The sequence below is a fragment of the Lampetra planeri genome, chromosome 41, assembly GCF_965212315.1.
Source record: "Lampetra planeri chromosome 41, kcLamPlan1.2.h2, whole genome shotgun sequence".
NCBI lineage: Eukaryota > Metazoa > Chordata > Hyperoartia > Petromyzontiformes > Petromyzontidae > Lampetra > Lampetra planeri.
In genome coordinates, this window is record NC_136147.1 from 8176323 (window position 1) to 8198002 (window position 21680).

A 21680-nucleotide genomic window follows, 5' to 3' on the forward strand; every position below is an offset into this window, starting at 1 on the left:
CGCCAAAAGGCGAACAGGACAAGGACATAATAGGTTTTTTACCCTTTTTTTCTGGCAACAAAACTGACACCTTTTTACAAGCAGTCATGTTTGCATTAACCACAATTCCTGCGGTCAGAATGCAAACAAAAAACAACTCTGGTAATGTATGCATTGTCCTTGAAATTGATTGGTCCACACCAGAAACAGCTTTTCTTAGAGCCCAGTCTCACATGGTGGTGGACCAGATGACGCCAAAAGGCGCACAACTCAAAGACAACGCACTATCAGAGTAATGAGGGCTTGGGGTAAGCATCAACATCATGAGGCCTCCTATGCCAGTAGCAAAATATAATAGGTTTTTTACCGTTTTTTCTGGCAAAAAACTGACACCTTTTTTCTATGATTCCTTGAAAAAAGGTATCAGTTTTGTTCCCAGAAAAAAGGGTAAAAACCCTCTTATTATATTTTGCTACTGGCTTAGGAGGCCTCATGAAGTACAAGGACAATGCACTATCAGGGCATATATAGCTCGGTTCAGCAGCTACAATATGGGACATTTCTTGCCAGTATCAAAGTATGAAAAAATATTGCCATAAAGGGTAAAACCTATTCTTATTTTTGTATACTGTGATACTGGCAAAAACGGTCACAGAATTATTGGCCACATGCTGTAATCAGCATGAGTTGGGTAAAACAATTACCACCACCAAATAAAGCCACACCACTTGTTGCAATTTCATTCAAAGGGGTTTAAAAAATATATATTTTTTTGTAATCAATGCCACTATCCTGGATCCCACTGCATAGCAACGTGGATTTTTTCCAGTGTCTCAGGACATCTGTGCCACTGTGTGCTTTGGAGACATCCGTGGTACTTTTTAAATCTATAGTCGGCGTCCGCCACCTACAGACAAGAATATGCTATTGACATTTAACTAAAAAAAGGTCTTCCGAGACGATACAGTACAACGCATCGTATGTGTTGGGGCTAGGCCACGTACAGTATTAGTTGTATGCCAACATTGCTGTCAACCCTCCACCACCCGACAAAGACTGTCACGTTTACAAAGATAAGAAGATCATCATTAATCGTAGCAATTCATTTCAGATAACAAATTCTGACCCGAACCAGTAGTTTTTTATTTGTAAGACTTGCCACGAGTGAATTTAACATCGACTGTATAGCGTAACTCAATCTCCGAGTTCGCTACCTGGCTAATATTCCCATAGCAGATTGGGTAAACATGTCGTAGTAATCTAGATTTTAAGTAATGATTGTGTGTTAGTGTGTGTGTTGGTGTTGGTGGTGGGAGGTGGGTATTATAATGCGGCCGATGAGTAAGCGTTGAGACCCAAACCTTATTGACATCCGTCACAAGTTCCAGACAAGGAGGGCTGTGTTACGTCTTATAAACGGTGAGAACGGTAGAAATCATAGCACAGCATAGCACACACGTGTGTAATGAACCAATGTGTGTGTATACTGTATGTATATAAACAAAGAGACACGTACACTACCTCTTTAAAACGCCGGAAAGGAATCAGCAACTTACCCAACAAACACTGCAGCCAAAGTCGACTTGCTTATGTTCGCTAATTGCTATTCAACAAAACTAAACTCTGCATATCTCCCTTACTACCACCTAAGCTGCCACGACGAAGCAACAGAGGGCAATGCAAAAGCTACGAAACCCTTGCGAAGTTTGTGTACGTGTAGCACTTTTTGAAGAGTTTATAAAGAATAAAGCTGCCAAAGTGAAGATTCTGGGCCCCCACGTGGGTGGTGATGGGTGGAGTGGCTTTCCGGGTTTAAAAAACATTACACAGACAAAGTTCCCCCGTGTAGCCTGCCACTGACTCATGGGGCAAGTGCCTATGAAGTCCGGCAGGGCACACGAGGTGTGGTCAACACCACGCCCGACCGCCTTTGTCTCCCCCGGTGGACGACGTTTACACAACTTATTTGAGGCTGAGTCGACCTAGGGGAGGAGATCCCGGGACCGGTGTCAGCTAAATCGTGGCCGGTGCTGTTGGCCGTGAGCTAAAATCGAACTCGGGTGGCCGGGTTCGTGGCGCTAACCACAACACCCACCGCTCCCCACATCAACGCCACGTGTTGATCGGGGCAGTTTCGATTTGTTGTCGAATTCAGATGGAAATACTCTTAAAGTTTTTTCGGTAAAGTCACGTAGGAAAAAATGTGTAAATAATAAAATAATATACATAATAATAGAAATAAAATAATAAATCACGACGTTTCTGAGGCAACACAAACGTCGTGCTTTATTATTTTATTTCGATTATTATTTCTATTATTTACTTATTTTTACCTACGTGACTTTACCAAAAAACCGAAGAGTATGGATCCTTGCAGTCACGAAAGCTTCAAATCTAGAATCGATGGAAATTCCATCGATTACGCCGGGGGAAATCCCTCTGAACAATGAACACCTCCCACTACCACATCACGTCAGAACGTGTAGCAGTGGATAACAATCCGGTCCCGTAAGTTGTAGCTTGCTGGGTTGTTTTTGTTGAAACTTTAACGTTGAGTCTCTTCCCGCCAAGCCCACAGCGTTGACAAATCGTTGGTTATCGATTAGAGGAGCGGTGGCGCAGTTATCAGCGCGCTCTCCGGCTACCAACGAACCGGACCCCGAGTTCGATTCCCAACCACGGCTATCGTCGTCGTAAGTTGATTTAACAAGAACAAATAACGACATCAACACGTGGGAGAGAGACAGAGAGAGACAAAGGCGGCCGTGCATCGACAACAGCCACTCGCGAACAGCTCTCGACCCAAAGTAGTTGTAGGCTCCACCCCGACGTGGGAGGATTTTTATAATTATTATTATTGTGTCGCCGTCGTTTAATTTAAAAGACACGTGTTTATTATAGTGTAGGCGGCTTCTTCTGCCAGCAGCAACAACAACAGCAACAACAAGCGACGATTCATTCGAGGAGGAGAGGGGGAGGTGTTCGCTTGCAGACCGTGTAAGTCGCAGGCAACGTTCGCGTACAACCCACACGACGGTATTCTCTACACTGCTACCGCTGTTGTTGTTGCTGCTGCTGTTGTTGTTGCTGCTGTTGTTGTTGTTGCTGCTGTTGTTGTTGCTGCTGCTGTTGTTGTTGTTACGACGACTTTGCGGTGCTGCTATCTCGTGTTGAAGGTGAGTAGCGGGTAAACATTGTGGGGGGGGAGACGCGTTCGTTGATGTGCGCCTACGACGCAGGCCCGAAGCCTCCCCCTGCCTTCATCCATGCGCAGGATTGGTGAAGTATGGTTAAGACCCCCCCCCCCATAGCTCCATCTGTCTGCCCCCCCTACTCCCTCTGTTGGCTTGCACCCCCAGCCTTGACTGGCACGGCAAGAAGGGGGGGCCCTCACTTCATCCAGCAGTGGATTGACGAAAGGGTGGTCCAGATGTCTTGTGACCCCACGTCGCCACCCCTCCACTCCCCACTTAATTGACCCCTATATGTATATTTTTTTGTTAAGTTGCATGTTCATGTATGTTTTAAATCAACCTAATTATTACGTTTAAATGTTTTTAAGTTTTATTTAATTTTGGGGGGGACGGGTCACAAAACATCTGGACCACCCTGTACATTGTAATGTATGTAAGTTGCGTTATGGTGTAATATTATACCACATTGCTGCTTATATGTAAAATATATATTGCGGTAGTGTTTGTTATAAGATGCGTTAGTAGATATATAACGGTAACGTAAGCCTAGTACTGTATACGGTATAATCTACAAGCTATGAAGAAGGGTCATTGACCGAAACGTCACCGGTTATGTTCGTTTAAAGCCACGGTGCTGCCGAGTATCATCCAGCAGTGGAGTGACCATGGTTGCTGACGATAACGATGAATATACACCGTGGATATGTTTGTTGTATTGTGCGTTCAACTCTCGCAATATGAGGTCCTGTTAGTTTCGACTCGGCCCATCATCATCATCGTCCTGCGGGTCAGATAAAATAGGTACCACTTTGCTGGAAGTCTGATGAGTGCCGACAGTGAAGTGTCTAGCTAGAGCAGTGGATCTTCATACTCTTAGGTTTTTTTCGGTAAAGTCACGTAGGTAAAATAAACTAGTAATAAAGTAAAATAATAATAAATGAAAATTTATAGATTGTTATTTTATTATTATTTTTTACCTACGTGACTTTACCGAAAAAACCTAAGAGTATGAATCCTTGCAGTCACGAAAGCTTCAAATCCAGTGGATCTTCACCTTTCATGCAGCCTTACGCCGCTTTGCTTCTCAATCGTAAAACAAATATATGTTAATAAACACGTAGGTTTGATGAAACAAAGTTATACTTATATTCTTGGTTCTTTCTGTAAAGTCACGTAGAAGGAAAATAATAAAATAATACACATTATTTTGATGACATCAACACCAAATTATTTTTTTATTATTTCCCTTCTACGTGACTTTACCGAAAGAACCAAGAATATGAATCCCTGCAGTCACGAAAGCTTTAAATCAAAATTTAAAAGTTGTACTTTCTTGCCGTGCTTAATTTGTATTTGAGATGATTTACCTTCTAAACTAAAATCTGGCCATATCTCGTTCCCACAGAAAGGGCATCTCACACCCCCGGGGGATGCTTCCACCCCAGGTTAAGAACCACTGAGTTATAAAGTTAACTTGTTCAGACTACAATGATGCAGTTGCCGTGATGCATACGTATTGGGATTGTGCAGTGATGATGATGCAGGTTGATTTCCTACACCATGGGCATTGGAGCTGTTAGTTTTGTAGAGTCTCTGGGGCTGGACACGGTGAGATGTCCACACACAAAACAAAGATGATGGCAGTGTTTAAGGATAATGTTTATGAATATTGAGCCTTTGTCACGGGTTGTCAGTACTGTAGCATGCTGTTATAATGTCGAGGGGGTGTGGTTCTAACGTGGTTGTGTTTGTAATGCAGTCGTGGCCACGTGGTCGTGGTTGCGTTGGTTGTGGTTTTATTGTGGCTTTCAGTTCTGTTTGGAAAATAGTTGTAGGCTGGCCTAATATTTATACACGCTGTGGTGCTATTGGTGTTGATGTGTAATTTTTGTTGATGTTCGTGTCATATTTTTTTGATGTGTAATTGTTGATCACCAATCATCATCATCACGATCTACAGGCAGATTGGCCGTAGGATGGCCACTGCACATTTCGTCATTTATTTCCGATTTCCTCCGTCTTGTGCCGATATGCTCATGTTAGTGCCACATCTTTCTGGCACCAATCTCCAATGTCTTAAGTCAAGCCATTCTTCAGTTTTCAGTTTCATTTATTAGGATTTGCCCTGTGAGCCATTCGGCTCTTGATTTGGGTGCAACCGCAACAAACAATACAATTACAAGATACACCTAAAATTCATTGTACACAAATCTAAACATCACATACGTCAACAATACAATCCTACAGAAAAAGCGTACAAAAAGTGCAAAAAATTCCATTTCGATGTTTGATCCCAATAACAATCATAATGCAATACAGATCAACATTTTAAGTAGAAATCTATACTAAATCAAAAAATCGGGCCAAACCAAGCCCCTCTAAAACTTACGAAAGCAATGCTGTATAAACAACAAATTAACAGTTTTTCCAACAAATGTGATTAAAAGTTTACAATAGCGACACACACAACCCACATCACTAAACCTTAAATGTTTCCGAATGACACACTTTCAATATCCCTGTTTTCCCATCGTACATTTTTGTTCAAATAGTGCCAGTTTTCTTCTCATCACTGCCTGCATCATCAGGTCTGCTTCTGTGTGCAACCCTTTTCTCACATCTGCTTTTGTCCGAGTCCAATCACATGCCAAAGTTTACTCATCGCTGGTGCGTTTACTTGGTTATAGAAAGGACTGCACAAACTTATTTTTGATGGATAGCTCAATCGTGTTAAGAGCAGAGAGTCAGGCAAGGTAATATAACAGTATGGAGTACAGTTTGAACGCTTCACTTATGGTTATGTGAAACTCGTGCTGAATTTTTATATTTCCTGCTTTTGCAAACGTAGCATTGGACAGATAACAGACAGTTGTTACTATCTTAACCTTGTTCAACACACAAAAGATGACCTCTGCTCGTCTGAAAACCCTTGCTTGAACCCACCCACACACGTGTGACTCAGCCATACTCCCTCATGTGGTTCAGTCTCAAAAAATGTTTTTCTTGGTCTCAGTCTCATAATACTCTTTTGTAGGCACTGATTAACTCGGCGTGTAAAAGATGTAGCCGTGCCTTCGATTTAATGTCAATTCTTCTAGCTCACAGTACACATGTATGGAATCAACGTGTGATATGCCTATGCATGTAATGACATTACACTAGACTGTTACTGCAGTATCTTCACACACTCACTTCCTCCTGACTGGTTTCAAATACAGAAGTGGTATACTGTTAGAGGAAATGTAGGCTTTGGACAATACTGAAACATGCTCAAGCAAACACTTAAAAATGCTTGCTCATGGTGCATCTGATACATTTGGTATATTCTGTAGTGTTGGGTGTGCGTACAGCGCAAGTAGGACGTAGAAACCACAACATGAACCACGTGCCTTGCCTGTCCACGTGTCTACAGCACTGTAATGGTCACTCGTTACGCGAGTTTTAGTTGTGGGTTATGATCCACATACCCAGAGCTTTGGTTGTGAGTAAATAATCATACGTTGTAAACGTGCAGCCCCAAAATTAACTTGCTCATGCCACTGCTGGCGGCAAGGGCCTCCACTTTTGGGACTTTATTCGAGGGTATCTGTGTCTACTCTTCCTCATTAATACTGCATGTAGATGTAAATCAAGAAAGCCTCACTAGTATAGCCAGTTGCTTTTCCAGCATGGTTTTAAAGAGATACATCAGTTCGTAGTTATATTTATAGTTGGCCCAAGAGAAGCCCCTCTGTGGAATTCATCCGAACGTTCCAAGTGGTGAAGGATACTTATACCACCCACATGGTAGGGATCTGCCGATCAACCGACTGAAAGAACGTGACTTTTGAGTGGGGATTTTTATCACATCATCATGCTTCGATGTAATGCATTTGTGTTGTCTGAACGTGGCATTCGTTGACAGGATAGGTGCACAGCAGCGAGTGGTGATACGTGGAATGAAGTTTTACGAGTTGTTAAGCGGCATACACGCGCAAAACGAAATCCGTGTCTCTTGGACATGTGCGTATGCTCGGACACTTTGTGGAATTGTCTTCAAACAGAACAAAAAATGCCCCCGCTGTGTTTTTGTTTGAAAAGGCACGGTTATTGTATTGCAGGTAGGTTTGTTGAATTTGCTCGAAGATTACGATTTGTTTTGTTACAAATGGAAAGAAACGCACCAGAGCTGTTTTTGTAACGACAACAAAAATGGGTTTTAATGCAATAAAAGTCTTTCAGTGTGCTTAGGTGAAGCAAAGCGAAGCACCCGGGTCCGGTTTAGATGTCACTCGCCATCCGTGGCCAGGAATATAACTCGGGAGGGCCAGGTTCAGTGTCGTGCGGTAACCGCTCTGAGCCAATGCTCAACCACAGCTTGCATGGAATTTTCTTGAATCGCAAATACAATAATGAAATCGCCCGCTATGCTCCTGGTAACATCAAATTTATCGCTCATTGTTCAAGACTTAAGACTAATTTTTTCACGTGATTATGGCTAAAATGCGTGTTTTTATGGTTTATGATTCCTGTGAAGTGCCTGGAGATGGGGTTGCATTTAAGAGGCTAAATTAATTTTGATTTAAAGCTTTCGTGACTGCAGGGATTCATATTCTTGGTTCTTCGGTAAAGTCACGTAGAAGGGAAATAATAAAATAATATGAATATAAAACAATAAAAATTCTCACGACGTTTCGACTGCAACACAAGCCATCACCATCAGGTGTGATTGCAGTCGAAACGTCGTGAGAATTTTTATTGTTTTATATTATTTTACTGTTTCCCTTCTACGTGACTTTACCGAAAGAACCAAGAATAGGCTAAATTAATGTTAATTGTTCTATATCAAGATACGATGCATGTATCATGAGCCCATATTAATCGATGCGTTCATTGATGCATTGTTACACTTCTAATGAACAGTCACGGGTGCTGTCATAAGGGGACTGCTAACTGATAATACATTAATTGTTGAGTTTTATAAGAGTGCTTGTCTCAGTAGATTGTATGTTAAGCTGTCAAGTAAACTTTGCTTTTTACAATGCACGCCTGATAGGGCTTATTGATTGATCTAGTGTACAATGCTTACCGCATTGTTTGCTGTTCAAATATGCTTCAAAAAATGATCAGGTTCTTTAGATTTTTAAACGGGTTGTTACTCGCTAACTACTCATAGAAAACTATTAATATGCCAATTAACAACAAATAAACGCTCGTAAAACATTTGTTCAACATTTATAATCAAGGCCCACCATCGTGTCAAAAGTGCAGCCTCAAATTCATATCCGCTCCGTGACTCTCTCAGGCCCTGTACGTGCTATGAAGCATTAAATGTGAAATTAGGAAGGAAATGCATGAAATCTGGCTTTATTTTTAAGGACGCAATTCTATTGATTTTCAGTCCCCTAACCCACACCACCCAACCACTTCACCAACTCCATGAAGCGAATAGTGTTGGAAGGCTTACAGTGGATTGACAGGACTTTCTACAATTATTATTAAGAATAATTGATATGCGTATTTTATGTTTATTCTTCCCTTTTAGTTTTTGGTTCTTTCGGTAGTCACCTACGTGACTTTACCGAAAAAACCAAAGAGTATGGATCCTTGCAGTCAAGAAAACTTCAAATCTAGAATTAACATGGCTGTATTGAGGCAAATCGTAAAAGAGAAGGAAGCTTTGATAAATATTGAAAGAATGATTCAGTAATATCCACAGATATGGTTGACTTGATTCTGTCCAAAGTGACTTGACAAAACAGATACGGTAAAGTGCCCTGAACAGGGTCCTTTGTTCGACTTTGAAGACGAAAAATGTAAGACCTGTGTGCAGCAAATTACATAAATGATCTAAGCCAGTGGCAAACACTAAGGCTAGGGCTGCAATAGCCTGCTGCCCTGTTTGTGTCGGCCAGCCTGTAGTCTTTTACTTAGAATCTGCATGCACATTTTTGTGGTTGTTGTCGTTTTACCACATTTTTATTCGTATAATCAGCTCAGAGCCAATTTAGTTGTTTTTATTTTATTTTCACCTACGTGACTTTACCGAAAAAAACAAAGATTTAGTATAGGGATAAAGTGTCCAAAAAAATTCCCAAGTGCTTAGACTAGCCTGTGGACACACATTTTGAAGCAAGTAAGATCTTACCATTGTATTAATGTTCACAGGTTTTGTTTACATGAACATTTCTAAAGTAGCTTTGACATAAAAATCAAGGTACATAGTAAACATCCTGAATATTCAAAGGATTCTGTAATGCTGTCCAACGTTCTTTTGTCTTTTGAAGTGGTATCTATCAGGGAAAAACATCTTTGTCTATTTACAAGGTGAACTCTTGTGCGTGTTGTTGTCTCCAGGGTTTGGGCAACACTTTGATGAATTTGTCCAGTTTTAAACAGGGCATGTCCCTAATAGCAACACAACTTTATAATACACTTTGGTAAATATTGGATCATCTTTGAGAGTTATCATACCCCCTTGTTATGTTCAGACACAGAGAGCCAGTACATACACACTTACAACTTTATTCGGAAGCCATTCTTCTTCTTTCGTATGGCTGATGTAGATGCTGAGTAACAACCACAATTTCACATTCAGGTGGTGGAGCCAAGGCACCATTCATGAGCATTTCAATAAAATGTCTCCATACCCAAACAAGCCTGGGTGTGGGATCAATTCCACCTACCCATGGCAGAGGCCAGTCTCACTGTAGGATGACCACTGATCGCCTCCCTGCTTCCACCCTCCACAAACTTCAACTCAGCTGGCCGATCCCTCGTTACCAACCCAACCTGCCAGCCCCAGTCACATCCAGCTTCACTGGCTCCCATCAATACCTAAAGTGGTTGACTACAAGATCCTTGTCCTAGTTTACAAACTCAACTTTTTGTTTATATATATACCAGGTGAGGCCCACTGAGCTGTATAGCTCTTTTTCAGAAGCGACCTGGCCGCAAATGATTGCTCAGTGACGTGGCTTATGTGGACATTTCTACCAGCCAATTAACTCTGAACACACGTTTCTAAGTGTGGAGAGAAAACCCGGAGGTTTCGGGGGAAAAATCCATGCGAGCACAGAGAGAGAGAGAGAGAACACGCACACTTCAAATATACAGGCGTCAGGGTCGGGATCAAACCCACGACCCTCCTGCATACCAGGCGAGGTCGTTAACATCTCTCACCACCGCAGGCTTGCCCTCCCCCTCTCCCTTACCCGAGTGATTTACTCCAACCGTACAAACCCGCTCGTCCTCCTCACTGGCCGACTGGCAACCTCCGCTGCGCCTCTTGTCCGCTCCGGGCGACTTTTGGTGGCCGCTCGTTCAGTCACTCCACCCCTCATAGCCAGGAATCAACTCTCTCCCCCCCCCTGCCGCCACTCATCTTCACTTCTAAATTCCCACCTTTGTGGAGGCTGTATTGGACAAGCCCTTGCCCCCCCCTCCTTCTGCTCGCCCGTTTCCCCCCTCGTTTTGTCTTTTTTCAGTGTTGCCCTGATGCACCTTGCCGTGAAGGATTGGGAATTCTCATCTGACACTCGAACGAATTTAGTTGTCGGTGGTTGCTGTCGTTCATTGCGGGGAGGTTTCTCGCAGCCGTATTTCATCCCGGGGTGAGCGTCGGAAAAAGGCCGTGTGAGGTGGGCATGGCGGAATGGAAGAGAGGGGACCTACACCTCCCTAGTAAGCTACAAAGTCACTCATTGAAACATTGACTTGACCGCACTTTTCCACCTTCCCCAGTCATCCCTTTCCTCCTGCTCGGCGGTGAATTCGTTCTACTTCCAATTGTGTCATGCTTTCGAGACGTTTGCTCACGGCAAAAGCTGATTGTCAGAGTTAACACTCAACCTTGTGACCTTCATGATTGCGGTTTTAAGGGCGGCGACCTCGTGTTCCAGCCGGCGGTTTTGAGGAACTATAGCGTAGTTTATAGTTATGCATTGAGCTGGAGCGGTGGCACAGTGGTTAGCGCGTTGCGCTATGAACCCGGTGATCTGAGTTTGATTTTCCAGCCACGACTAACGTCGGTATCTGATCTTGGCCTGGTTCACCCCCCCCCCGCAGGCAGTTTACCAACCCACATTGATAAGCGTGGTGAAGCATGGTCTAACAATCCCCATGACACATGGCATTGGGAGGTCTTAATCCGGCAATGGATTGTATTGTGTGTATGTTGAACTTCTTTCCGATTGACAAAAGGGCTGAAAATGCAAAAAAAAAGAAACAACTCTGATAATGATATGCACTGTCCTTGAGGTTGATAGGTCCACACCCGAGGCTCTAAGAAAAGCTGTCTCGGGTGTGTGTCAGAGTTGTTTCTTTTTGTTTGCATTTTGACTGCTTGTGTTGTGGTTATTGCAAACATGATGCCTTGTATAAAGGTGTCAGTTTTTGTACCAGTTGAAAGGGTAAAAACCTATCACTATATTTTGCCACTGGTAAAGGAGGTCTCATAGGGCTGAAAATTGTTACTATTTTTTTGCAGGACTGTAACTTACAATACTGCATTGGCGTTCTGTTCCTGCAACTTTCAGGGATCCCTGTGGCTTGAGTGTTGTGTCCATAACCATTAGCCTCGTGATATACACAGTGCGTATCTGCACATGGCTCACTGATGAGTCCTAAGGCCTCCATGTCTGCCCATGGCTGCAGGCGACACGGCACCATTCTCTTAGGCATACCAGCCAGTAAGAAGGCAGGATTTGCGATCAAGTGTGACACACTCTTTGTTTTTTGTTTAATAATTACAGCAATCTTGTTTTACCAAGTATAGGTGCTTAAGCTTCCCTTAAACCACGCCCAACACCTTTGTCCACTCATCTTGATATTTGCATAAGTTCTAACCGTCTGGGAACTTTTACCATACCTTGCCCAATAACAAACAACTATAAACTTTATTGTAATCGTCTTATTTCTATGAGCACAGTAGTTTCGCTTACCTGTCCTGCGTTAAAGAAAGTCCTCGTAAACGCCCCCGGTCGGGCGTGTTGTTGTTTTAAAGCCACATTGCGTCACCCGACCTCGGGTGCGAATGAGTCAAACGGGCGATGTATCATCATGTCTGGCAAAAAACACAAAACACTTTTGTAGTTTTTTCCACCCACCCACCACCATAAAACCCAGTGTCATCTATTGTATTATTTATTTGACATGTTTGCTATTGCCCTACAGCAGCGAGCGGTACCCAACCTGTGATTCGTGAGGCTGTAGGATATATATGGTCCTCTTGCAGATACTATGATTTAGAGTAGTTTTCATTTGGAAAGTACAGTGTGTCCTTTGGTGCTTGGTGAAAATTCAAATGGAGGGTTGACTTTTGGTCCACGGGTCCAGAAAATGTAACACGTTACACCCGCCACCACCCGACACAGCCAATTAGTAAGGTTTGTCACGTAAACAAAACGTGCCAATTCGTTACTAGTTTAGCACACGCGTGCGATGTTATAGTCCATTTATTTGTAAATGTTGTGGGTTTACTCTCCAACACACCGGTGTGCTGTACAAGTAACGAATTGGCATGTTCAATTTACGTGACAAACCTTACTAATTGGCTGTGTAGGGTGGTGGCGGGTTTAACGACACATTTACGGGATCTAAAAAAAAAATACTCCTGTGTCCAGAAAAGTTGGTGACCGCTGCCATGTAGTGTTGTTATTGTCAGCATTCGTATTAACGACACATTTACGGGATCTAAAAAAAAATACTCCTGTGTCCAGAAAAGTTGGTGACCCCTGCCATATAGTGTTGTTATTGTCAGCATTCGTATTAACGACACATTTACGTCGTTAATTCAGATGCTGATAATGCCAAATATCCGCAGAGACGTGCAAAACTGCAAGGGAGTTCACACGTTTTCTTGCCAACATCAAGCATGACATTAACAATGTACCTCGCCACTGATTCAAGTCCTTATCCACCTTCTGGAATTGCGCATTCACCATCCTAGAATCCCACCTAGATCCGGAAGGACGCTGGCCACCAGAGTGGCACAATCTAGATTTGAAGTTTTCGTGACTGCAGGGATCCATACTCCTTGGTTATTTCGGTAAAGTCACATAGGTGTAATAAACCTTCTCCAGACGGCTTCTGGAATCAGTCCTTTATTTTTCCACTTCCACAGTTACACACACACTCCCCGTTGCTGATAGGCAACGGGAAGCGGGCAGACAACCAGCTAAGTCCCCCCCACGCACGTGGCACCCAGAGCCCCGTACGCGCTTGACTCCTGCTCTCTTCGTTCCCAGGTCTGCTCCCGACTCCTCCGTCTCTCCTCTTAATCCCTGGGTCACGTGGTACTCCTAAGCCAATCCTCCGTAGTCAGCGTTGACCGTTCCAGATGATTCCCCGTCAATCCCGGGACCACGCCTCTGATCCGGCTTCCCATTAGCTGAGGCCCCAATTGGCCAGGCCAATCACCCCTGCTAACATGCCGTGATCACGCCGAGGCCATGCTCCCTGGTTCTCCCCTCATTGGCTACAAAGCGGGACCGGCAAGCCGATCACCACGTGATCCATACATGGCTCTCATTACATAGGTATAAAAATAAAATTAATTTAACCACGACGTTTCGGGCGCAACACAAGCGTCCGTCATCAGGTGGCACAGCGTGGACTGCCAGAATAAACACCTCATTTGAGACCCACGGCACACCTCCTGGCTTTGACATTCCTTGAAGACACCTGTGTAACCATCAACCGCATCAGAACATCAACGGACCCCCGTCATGAATGAAAAATTAAAGACAAGCCTCAGTGCGCCTGTGTGGCCATGCAACCGAAACTATGGGCCACATAGTAAACCGATAGAGACACAAAGAGATACATAGGCACTCGTGGAGATACGTAGATATACGTTAAAGACAAGCTACAGTGCGACTGTGGCCATGGAACCCAAACTGTGGGCCATATGGTGAACTCGTAGAGATACATTGAGATGCAATGCAGCACAAATAATGGACCATATAGTACACCACTGCAGTCTGCGCTCCTTCAATGGAGGAACAGCAAAACCACACAGATTCTCTCCTGAAACCCGCTTGTGGCGAGCAGACTTCAACATTGGCATTTAACTCCTAAACATATTGCCACATGCAAGAATAGAATAATATAATTATCAGCATACTGTATAAGGTTTCGTATTTGTCATTTTTGGTCATGATCAGTCCACTGCTGGATGAAGGCCTCTCCTTGCCATTCCCCTCACTCGTGATCCTGCGATGTTGTAGCTTAGTCTATTTATTCGTAAATTTTGTGTGAAGTGTGTGCGTCGGTACACTAATCGCTTAAGAACCCAAACTAGTGCAAGAATAAACAATACGTAACACACCTGCAGCAAAAACAATTTCTCCCCTTCACAACATTTAACAATTGAGTACTGTACCCAATTGTTAACCGTTGTGGATTGCCCTCCAACATACCGGTGTGCTGAAGCGGCAATAAAGTGGCACTTTTGATCACGCTACAGCTTAGTTTTTTAAACGGCCGCGTCGGGTGGAGCAGGGTGTACGACACCCAAAAATCAATTCTTTAATGCCAACCGTTGGTCGCGATAAGCCTACACGCGGCATCACATAACGACGATCGCTAACACCGCTCTATTCCCGCCACGCAGGTCATGGCTGTCAACACCACAGCCCCCACCGACCAGGTGTCTCCGTGCCTGCACCTCTCCGTGTACCACCCGGACAACGCGGTCGGCAACATCTTCCGCCACCTGCCCCAGCAGGAGCGCAGGGACTACCCTTCCCACACGGTGCTCACGGTGGGACGCCTCGACACGTGCCTGCTGCGTCTGCACTACCAGCGGGCGTCGCGCATGCAGCTCCAATTCGAGGCGGTGCGGCGGCGGCGGCAGCAGCCCACGTGGCAGCAGCAGGAGCAGCAGCAGCAGCAGCAGGCGGGCTCGGAGCTCGACGTGGAGCTGTCCTTCGAGGTGAAGAACCTGAGCAAGACCATGGAGCTGCGGGTCAACGAGCAGCGCCTGGGCCACCTTGAGCGCGTCGCTCTGCCGCCCAGAAGCCTGCTCATCTTCGGGAACTTCCAGCTGGGGTGCACGGTGGAGTCCGGCGAGTCCGTGGACTCGTTCGAGGTGCTGTGCGAGGTGGCCACCGTGCCCCTGCGGCAGGAGACCGGCGCGGACGATTCGCATGTCTGCGCTCCGATGATGGAGACCGGCGGTGGCGGTGGTGGTAATGGTGGTGGCGACGGCGGCAACGGTGGTGGTGGCGGCGATGGTGTTGCACTTGCTAGCCCTCGTGGCTTGAGCAGTGGCATCAGTGTGAGTGTTGCCAGCAGTGATGATAGTGGTAGTTATAGTCGTGGTGCTTGTGGTGGTGGTGGTGGTGGTGATAGCGGTGGTGCTTGCGGCAGAGAAGAGGAGCGCGTTGGCCAGAAAGTAGAAGATTGTCGTGCGTCGGTGGCTTCAATCGCCGTCAATCGCTGCAGGATGCCGACTGAGAATTAAGAAAATTATTTTGCCAGGTGCCAAGTGATGATTTGGTGGTGATTATGCACATTACAACGGTTACATCAAGTGGACACTTTGCCAATACGTGTATGTGTGTGAGCGCACTGCAGTGGCTTGCACGTTTGGCTACAAACACCCACAACCTCGATTCAGTTCCTGACAATGAGAGCACGGCACTGGTGTAAATGGATAGCGGAACCACGTCTGGCCCGCCCCTAGGCTCCGATTAGCACGGTTGGCTACGTACGGTGCGAAAGAACTTCAACATACACACGTACAAAACACCTTGTTGATGTTAGTCGTAGTAAGTGCTGACGAACTGTAACCTATGATGGGCTCAGCTCAGTCACCAATGACTGCACCAAAACAAACCATCACGTTGACTTTGCCTTGTCACTTCATTCTGGCTTTTTTTTCAGTATTGAGACTTGAAATAAATTATTGTTTTTTTTATTGATATGGAGTAGACACTTTGCCAGGGATGTGCCCGCTATGTAGATCAATAATTCAACCTTTTGAAGTATTCTCAAAAGTAGTTCGATCTACCAGGAACTCTATTCTGATTTTTTTTTTTAACCCATTCATCGAAAAGGCTGGGGTTTGAAGGAAAAAAGATATATATATAATAGGCGACGTTTCGAGAGATAGCCCTTGTTCATGGCACGTACAACTGTGCAGTGACAAAGGTCCATCGCCCGAAACGTTCCCTTAAGGCAGTGCTATTGACAAACGTGTTGAGTTTTTTAATGTTAATTGTGCTCTTGCACTACTGCCAATGCAGAAACAGCATTGCCAAGTCACAAAGCGCCACGGTGGCGAGATGTTAACTACCTCGCCTGGTATACAGGAGGTTGTGGGATCGATACCTACCCTGACGCATGCTGTATATTTGGAGTTTGCATGTCTCTCCCCCCGTGGTCACGTGGATTTTTCTCCAGGTCCTACGATTTTTCCCTCCACATTAATAATCAACGGTCGTTTGGAGTATTTGGCTGATATAAATTTCCACACGGTGATAAGCCACTTCGTTGGGCTATCATTTGTGGCCAGGTCGCTTCTGAAAAAGAGCTGTATAGCTCGGTGAACCTTACCTTGTAAAATAAAACATTGTTTAGTTTACATGTTTGCTGTTGACACGGTCATGCGCTTTCGCTGCACATTCCAAATAGAAATTTGTGTTGGTGACACGATATTGACGGCACACTTTGCATACTTGGGCCAACACGTTTGCCCTCTACACAATCGCACGACTTGATAATATTGCTTCGTAAAAAAAAAATTAAGCAACAAAGGTTTTCACCCGACTTGCGCTGTGAACGTCCCATTGGAAATGTTTTTTAAGTCGGCAGGCTTCTGCCAAATTCGGTGGACTTGGCAAATAATGAAATTTTAATATAATTAGGGAAAAATCGTAAAAATGTGTGCCTTTGTCCGTAATATTTACGGTTTATTTCTTACGCACAAATGCGTGACTGGTGCAGCGTCTTGACGTACAGTTTTATTTTGTCCTGTGAAAATGGTTTTCAACCAGAGCTTTGAAGCGACAGAATTTAATCTCAAATTGTGATGGCGCTCTTCTTATGTTAAATGTCGAATTCTGTATATTATTGTAAAAAAAAAAGTTGTTTTGATGAAGTGGTTTGTCTCAATGCTTGGAAAAGGCAGGGAAGTATTTTTTTTGAGGAAATGATTTGTGCTAAGACCGTAGCAGTGTGTGGTTGGTTCTTTGAAATACTCCAGACGTTTTATCGTAAACATCTTTATTAAGTTATGGAAGCGCACAATGTTTGTATGTGTGTGTGTGTGCGCTGCTTAAATGTATGGTCATCCACAAATCAAATTTATATTATACACGGAAGGCACAAGGCCTACAAAGGATTGTGATGTAAAATGCATGTGCTTCCATCCATTAAGCAACGCCGCGTTTTATCTTTCAGACCATACAAGACCACTTGGGAATCCCACGATATACCGTGCCAGTTTTATAACTTATATTGCTATGAATTTCAAAGACGTGCTGTGACTCAATGGTCCGGAGGCCAGTGTGCTCAGCCGGCAAGTGCTGAGATCTTGGCTTCGATTCCAGGGTTTGACCGCGTGCGATTGAACCAGGTGCTCTCAAGTGTAACGAGTTGATGGTCTCAGCCTGGTCAATAATGACTGCACGCAAATGAAAAAACCATGTAACATTCATTTGTACGTGAAATTTGGCAAAATGTCCAGGCTCTGGGAATTAAGAATGTCAGTTTTGTGGTATGAACATTAATCTCGTTTAGAAGAGTGGGTGGGAAAAGTGCTGCACCCTATTGTGTGGACTCGAGTCACTTGAAAGGAATTTAGTTGCAAGCCCTATGATGTCTCTACTTCCACAGTTGGGATGAACACCAGTATATAATGTGAAGTAATAATATGGTGGTATTAGTTAACCTGTGCTGCAAAGTCGGTACTGAACCCAACTAAAAAAATCATTATCTCCGAGGTCAAACGAGCATTTGGGTGTAGGCACGCTGCTGCTGAGAACTCTGCGCGAGTGATGGGAATTCCACATTCTCATGACGTGCATAAATCGCTTCGCAGGGACAACTAATGTTGACATCCCACAAAGCGGCACACATTTAATAACCTCGATGACGTGGCCGAGCTGAAGCTCGTCCGCAGCTTCTTTTAGAAGTTCGCGGTTCGAGTCCAGTGGCCGTCCTGGTTAATACTGCGGGTGTATTAAACTTCGCAGTGAATGATAAAGACACTTTGATGTTGTTGATAAGGATACTCGCAAATTACTTAATTCGGACAACAATTTTAACCTTTTTTTTAGGCAAGTGGCACATTCACCTTGTGCTACACAGAGGCAGCTGCCAATGGGGGGGGGGGTCCCCTTGGCTCGACTGCAACAGGGAATGCTCTGAAATGCGAAGGCCTTTAAGCGAGCACCCTTCGAGTGTAAATCCTTATGCCCAACCCTCGACTGGGATGGAAAGCTGCAACATTTTTTTATTGAGTTGAGCCACTCCAGCGACAGAGCCACCTGGCCAGATTTAGACTTGGCTGCTCGGGGAATAATTATACACTTAATTGGAAACTACTTTACTATAGGAAGCTGTAGCTAATTACGCAAATTAGTGATTTCAATTCGCTTGCCAGGAGAGCTAATTATGCAAACCAGGCAACGGGGATCATTGCAGCATTGTTCATTAAACTAACAACGGTTTGCCCTGGAGCTCATTGGCAGAATTTCTCAACAGTTTTTTCCAGAAGTGAAAAACATTTAGATGAATATACTTTTTTTATGCATTCCCCCCCCCCCCCACACATTCGAATTGTGCTATTGGTGACTTGTCCATTCTGAGCTCGCACATTACGGAGTGTTAGAAAGGGGGGGGGGGCCTTTGGAAGGAAATTATTTAGCTACTTCTGAAATCTATTTATCGAGTGCCACCTCTACAGAAAATTGCGCATCCTATACTATCAGCAATGCTCTACACCAGTGGTTCTTAACCTGGGGTGCGATACATAGCCACATTTTTTAAAATCCTTTATATTCAGTTCGCTTGCTTGCTTAGGACCGTGCAAATCTTTCGATCGTTTTTTAACCCACTTTCCGTGATCCAATCGAGCTGACATTTTGCACACAGACTCGTTGTGCGTGACAATGAATTTTCGTGAACATTTTTTTTCCAAAATTTTACACTGTTTAGGGAATTTTTTTTAAATATTTATTTACCAATTGGTTAATGCTGGCACACAATCTGACCCATAGGTGGCAGCCATCTCAAGCCAGAGGACGAGAGGACTCTAGCCGCCCTGATGCCACGCATATAAAGGATTTATAGTGAAAAACTTTTTTTTACGGGTTATTTTTTTAGAAGGTAAATAATGGTAAACAGATTAAGCACGGGCACGTAATGCAGGTAGGAACAACAGGTTCCACACTGCCCACCAGGGATTATTTGTCTGTCGTGCATATTTGTCTGTCGTGCACGAATGCGCTGTCCAACCAAGTTCCTACCTGCCCACTCCGAAGGAACGTGTTTTACAACTACGTTGTTTCACCAAACCTTTGTGTTTATTAACATTATACATGTTTTTTTTACGATTGAGGCCCAAAGCGGTGCAAGGCTGCCGTAAAGGTTAAGTCAGAACCACTGCTCTGCACAAACTCATTGCGTTGCTTGATTTTGTAAAGCGGAGCATCGACGGTGTGGATTTTTCAGTTTGTGATTTCAGGACATTACCACCGAGTTGCCCAAGCCATCCGGAATGTGGCAGCGTTGCGTAAAGGCAACTTTCCAAAGGGCACGTCGGGAAAGTTCCCGTTTTAAGAAGTTCGCACAAATGCAACAACATCGTAATTCGCAATGCTAATGTGTTCGTGTGAAGCGTTTCTCGGCAGGACCACTTTAAACAGATCAACTCAATATGGTGAATGTATTTTCACACGTTTGTACTGGAGTCGTATTAAGAGTATTGTTTATGTTTTCTTTGTGTTGTATCATTGTTGTTGAATAGATGACTTTGATTTACTTCGACTCGGCTGTATACTCTTGTACTCAATATGGGAGAGCCCTGTTCTGCTTTGATGGCTTCTACATTTACTGAAAACCTCTGTAGAAAATAAAAAACCTGCGTATTTGTATATGGATTAGAAACTAAAATAACGTAACTTGTCATGCAGTGTAACGTATTGTCGTGTAGGCCATCGGTCGTTTCTCAAAGTCGGACCCCCCCACTCGCCCCCCCCTCGCTGTTCCCCCCATCGCCTCCCCCTCCATCCCCCCTCGCCCTCCCCTCCATCCCCCTTTGCCCTCCGCTCGATCGCCCACAACCCCTCCCCTCATCCTACACAGCTGACATTTAAAGCAATGTGTGGGCTTAGGTGTGGCTGGCCTTGGTTTAACTCTATTGTTTGAAGTCATGTTATTTGTGTGTGCATGTTATTTATGCTTTGCTATGCCATAACATTGCCGAAATGTTCCTTAGGTTTTAACAGCATTAATTTTTAAAAATACCTTTTCAAGAGGGTCCTGCATTGGGGATGTCTGACCCACAATGCCTTTTAATAGTTGGAATTGTAAATGTTCATGTTGTGACGGATGTACATGTTGTGACGACGCAACAATGCAAATGAGCGGTTCTGATCTCTAATCGTTGTCCACAAGCGACGACAATTCGTCATATCACAAGGGAAGCATACTGTCGCATGCCTCGTGATAGTCACGCGAGTGTTACTGGTTAACATCATGGCTTTTTGCCTTAGGAATGTGGAATTTCCACCATTGGCTTGGCCACCAATGATTTGAGTGCAGCCAATCAATGGCAATGAGCGTGGACATAGTAGTATTATTGGTTGCGACTACTAATTGCCTTTAACGCTATAGATGTAGCATCACGGTGGAGTGCGTTGCTTTATTAGAGCCGCCATTAAAGTGCCTCCTTAAATTGTGTCGTTGCTCGTAACACAAGTGCATTATCCACACAGCGCACGTGTTTCAGAACACCCGGTCGGCAATGTACCCTGCTATAAAACGTGATTTGAGATGTTACTGTGCGTGTATATTACGCACGTTGTGCCTATGTGTATCAAACTGTGTTACTGCGAACTAAATGGGATTGCATTTGACGCAAAGTGAGCGCTGTCAACCGGCTGTTCGTGGGCAAAACCCCAGTGTTGTGTTACTGAATCGGCCGATGCTTTCGCATAAATAAATAAATACATATGTAAATGCCTTGTGTATTCAACATTGTGTATTTAAAAGTAACTTATTTTCAACCCATTGTTGTCAAGGCCGAAAACACCAAGCAGCCAGCAACAATCCGCCCTCTCCGCTCGTAGCAGCGCTATGTGAATCTACTGCCGGATGAATGCCTCCCCGCGTCGTGTCGGTAACGGAGGGCGTTATTTCGCCATACTTTACCAATGGTGCTGCAGGACCGGTTCAGATGTCACTCGCCACTGATATTAACCGTGGCCCCCGAAATCAAACTCTGTTCACCGGGTTCATAGGAAGTTTTGTTAAACACTGAAAACTACTCCCCTCCCCGCTACCATAATACATATCAGC

General features: G+C 44.3%; 2 protein-coding genes across 4 annotated transcripts in view; one reads left to right on the forward strand and one right to left on the reverse strand.

The window, feature by feature from the left end:
- Window positions 1-1873, reverse strand: part of ALPK1 (alpha kinase 1) — a 74736-nt gene extending 72863 nt beyond the window's left edge. The window contains exon 1 of the mRNA XM_078613499.1: window positions 1536-1873. The gene's annotated coding sequence lies outside the window, so the exon portion shown is untranslated. The remainder of the gene's footprint in view (window positions 1-1535) is intronic.
- Window positions 1874-2344: 471 nt separating this feature from the next.
- Window positions 2345-21344, forward strand: TIFA (TRAF interacting protein with forkhead associated domain). Of its 3 annotated transcripts, none has more exons than XM_078613502.1 (2): window positions 2345-3155; window positions 14767-21344. In XM_078613502.1, exon 2 carries the CDS (start codon window positions 14770-14772, stop codon window positions 15616-15618), a length of 849 nt encoding a protein of 282 aa, XP_078469628.1. In that variant the 5' UTR covers window positions 2345-3155; window positions 14767-14769; the 3' UTR covers window positions 15619-21344. The 3 variants fall into 3 exon arrangements, with proteins under 3 accessions (XP_078469628.1, XP_078469629.1, XP_078469627.1); XM_078613503.1 differs by having other exon boundaries at window positions 2345-2672; XM_078613501.1 differs by having other exon boundaries at window positions 2348-3015.
- The last annotated feature ends 336 nt before the right edge of the window (window positions 21345-21680 follow it).

Coding starts and splice junctions, on each gene's coding strand:
- TIFA (XM_078613502.1), top strand. CDS start 14,770: ATGGCTGTCAACACCACAGCCCCCACCGACCAGGTGTCTCCGTGCCTG.